Source organism: Andrographis paniculata, unplaced genomic scaffold (genome assembly GCF_009805555.1).
Source record: "Andrographis paniculata isolate CXL003 unplaced genomic scaffold, ASM980555v1 Contig71END, whole genome shotgun sequence".
In the NCBI taxonomy this organism is placed as follows: domain Eukaryota; kingdom Viridiplantae; phylum Streptophyta; class Magnoliopsida; order Lamiales; family Acanthaceae; genus Andrographis; species Andrographis paniculata.
The window spans coordinates 2,377,941-2,381,755 of record NW_026137608.1 but is presented as its reverse complement, the minus strand read 5'-3'; the positions used below and the strand labels follow the sequence as shown (position 1 = coordinate 2,381,755).

The window sequence follows — 3,815 nt, the reverse complement described above, 5'->3', positions numbered from 1 at the left end:
CCAAAGTTTCAACAATTTGACGGAAAAAGCAACCTAAAGCAACATATAGCACACTTTGTCGAGATATGCAACAATACTGGAACATATGGAGACCTCATAGTCAAACAATTTGTGCGGTCACTAAAAGGCAACGCCTTCGACTGGTACATCGACTGGTAATGAAAATTTTTATATAAAACCAAAATTGATTCGTATAGTTCTCAATGGTACTAATATTACTTTTTTAGCTATTATATTTGACATATTATAGATTGATTTGTGTATTATTTGGTTGGATTGGAAATTTGGGCTTCAAATATTCTATCTTGGACTGCCGGCATGTCAGACATTTTTTGTATCCAATTTTGATTTTTTTGGGTATATATGACAAACACTTACCCTCCAAATAGCCAACCAGCCAACATCCAACATCTGTTCTCCAACTTGGGGTGAAAATTAAGAAATAATTAGCTTGAAAGAGGGAGAGCCGTTGAATCCCTATTTGTTCGCTGGGTAGAATTAATTTAATTACTTCCTAGCTTACGAAAGGAGTCCTTCAAACATTTATTTGATTTGCCTTGCCTTGCCTTGTTTCCTTCATACCCATGCCACGTCCTTCGCGCTGCGCCTTGCCTTAGACTGTTCTCCAGGTAATCAATTATTACGTTGATGGATGATATCGTTTTTGATCCATTTCTAAAGCTTTTTCTGTTTCGTTTTGATTTCGGGTTAATTAATCGGATTTGTACGTTGCATGAATTTGGAAGTCTGTCGAGGCGCCAGCCGCGAAGGAACGAGCTAGGGAGGGTTTGATTTGAATCGATTTTTACCGGATCGATGATGAGAAACCAGATCATGTTGCGGGAGCCGTCGGCGGCGTCCGCCGTGTACCGCCGGCAGCTGCTGCTGGAGAAATCCTCCCCGAGGAGGCTGACAGTGGCGGAGTTCGCCGGCGGGACGACGGCGGAATGCGCAGCGGTGGCGTGCTGCTGCCCCTTCGGCCTGGCGAACTTTCTGGTGCTGATGGCCTACAAGGTCCCGGCGGGACTTTGCCGGAAGGCTCTGAGGAGGAAGCGCCACCGCAGGTTGCTGAAGCAAGGGCTGCTGCAACCCCGCCGCCTCCCGTTCACGTGCGACGAAACCCTGTTCCACGTGCGACCCATCAGCAGCCCCCTCGGGGAAATGGACACCAGAGAGGAGGAGGTCATCGAATTGGAGAAGGAAATGTGGGACAGATTCTACGGCGCCGGTTTCTGGCGGAGTCCCTCGCAGAGAAGCGAGATCTCTGCCCAGTAAATAAATAATTAAAATATATATTTATTTATATTGCACATTCTTCTACTTCACTCCAACACACGCTCCTATATTATTTTTACTTTTGAAAATGAAGTTTTCTTTTTATTTTCTACTATCCACGTGGATGTATTATTATGCCATGTAAACGTAGGACCGTAAAATGTGGTTTGGTCTGGAGTCCCTAGAATATGAATTTGACTGTCCAATAACAAAGGAACTGCTTGAAATTAAATTTTGGATTTTTTTTTTTTTTTTTTTTTGTTTTTTGGGTGGTGTAAGGCTAAAGTTCTTTGTTCTTTCAATATATACATTTTTTGTATTCATTGTATACAAAAATATTATATCCAATAATTATTAAATTCTAATATCTTTATTATTTGTTAAAAATATATATACTCTAAATTGATTGAATATTTATATACTTGTTTGTGCTTGTATCATAAAATTTCTAATTAGGCTACCATTATGTCAATTTTATCATGTGATTTGGGTATGTTTGTTTTGTAAGATTTTAAAAAAGAAATTTTTTTATGTGAGTTATAAAAAATTATATATAGAATATAAAAATAATGAATATGTGTAGTTTATTAATTTGTTTTTGAAAAAAATATGTAGAAACAAACTTTGAAAGAATGTAAGATTGATAAACTAAGAAATATTGTAACACACAAATGGAACCCAAGAGCTAAGATCATCTCTAATTGGGAAAATTGCACTTATTTTGTATTAATTGCATAAAGCTAAATTATTTATAAATAAATTTTATTATTGTAACTACATTAATATTGTTGATGTAATTTTTCAACAAAAATAAAGTAAAATTCAAAGATATAGAAAATATCCTTAAACTTGATTAATTAGTGCCTGAGATTAGGAATCTCTAAACACTGTATGGTACAGAAAATAAACTGGAAAATAAAAGACTGAAATTTAAAGTGGTGATCCCCAAATCTGACTTTGCTTTGTTGAAGTTGATTGAAGATGCCTTGCCAAATGATGATCCAAACCCTTAAATATTCTCTGGGAAATTGTACTGAAAACCGTCGCCCGAACGGTTACAACGTCTCCTTCCCAACCGTCTTCCAACCCTTCTCCTGCTGACACGTGTCCTCAGCAGACCAAAATTATCCCTATATTTCACTCTTTGAGCCGACCACAGACCTTCCGCCCTTTTGGCCCGACTGCCAATCTACAACCGTATTGGTCCGACTGCCAATCCTCCCGACCTGCGGACTTCCCGTCCTGATGACTTTCCGTCTTGAGGGCCTCCCGACCTGAAAACCTTCCGACCTGAGGTCTTTCCGTCTCGAGGACTTTCCGTCCCGAGGACTTTCCGTCTCGAGGACCCCCCGACCTGAAGACCTTCCGACCTGAGGTCTTTCCGTCCTGAGAACTTTCCGTCTTGAGGACCTCCCGACCTGAAGACCTTCCGACCTGCGGTCTTTCCGTCTTGAGGACTTTTCGTCTTGCGGACCTCCCGACCTGAAGACCTTCCGACCTGAGGTCTTTCCGTCCTGAGGACCTCCCGACCTGAAGACCTTCCGACCTGAGGTCTTCCCGTCCTGTATTTTCCTTAGAAATAAACCTATTTTCCTTGATTTCCTCACGGTGTCCTTCAGCCAGTTCAATCAACTCTATTGCCAGGCCCATTTTTTCTTTTACTTTGGGCTTTTTAACCTAATTCTAAATTTCATACGTAACAACTTGCCCGCCGCCAAGGGACTTTCAAACGCCATTTATCAATCGACGTTTGGAAGTTCATAAAGCACCACCCTCTTAAAAAACTCCCTTAGCAACTGCACCATTTACGGCAACACTCCTGATTAACTTCCCTTTCCGCAATAGAGCCTTTGTGAATCACAATCTCAACCACTCTAACCATGGCGAATCGATACCTTCCTGCCCTTCCCTTCGACGGAACCCTCCCAGAGGGCCCGTTTTCAGCTTCGAAAGTACTAACTCCGACGATCCGACCATACTGCATTACTCCTGAAGACTCAAATCGGATGAGGGAAGTTTTGGAATCCCGAAATTCCTTGGCTATCAACAACCCTAACTACCAAGCAGTTCGCATTCGAGACAGCATCAAAACCCATCTCACAGACCCAAAAGATCTTTATCGCTCTTGGTATCGACGGGTATCAGAACATTTCCAAACCCAATGGCGATCTAAAAAAATCGACCAAGCAATACTATTGTCCACCATGCCGATCAATCTGCACGAGAAGGTGCTCCTGGCCATGTCGGCCTTCTGGAATGCGGAAAATGGGACTTTCCTCTTACCGTCGGGCCCTTTTGGTCCGACTCTCATGGATGTGGCGATGATCGCTCATCTCCCAGTCGTGGGTGAAGACCCTGTGATGGGAGCCCTAGATGGGCAGGAGCCACCAGAAGACCATCCAGGGTGGTCTTTACAAGGCGTGAAGGAATGGGGCTGGACCAAGTTTGCGACCGACCAGCAAGGGGCTCCAGGGACCCCAGTAACCGACCTTAGTAACACCGACCACACAAACGACGCCAGCCCCAGCCGACCATTCAAT

General features: G+C 42.8%; 1 protein-coding gene across 1 annotated transcript; it reads left to right on the top strand.

Annotated features, from left to right (window-relative positions):
* The first annotated feature begins 816 nt into the window (after nucleotides 1–816).
* On the top strand, nucleotides 817–1,275 carry LOC127264802 (uncharacterized). The gene has a single exon (XM_051294347.1). It carries the CDS (start codon nucleotides 817–819, stop codon nucleotides 1,273–1,275), a length of 459 nt encoding a protein of 152 aa, XP_051150304.1.
* Nucleotides 1,276–3,815: the final 2,540 nt, after the last annotated feature.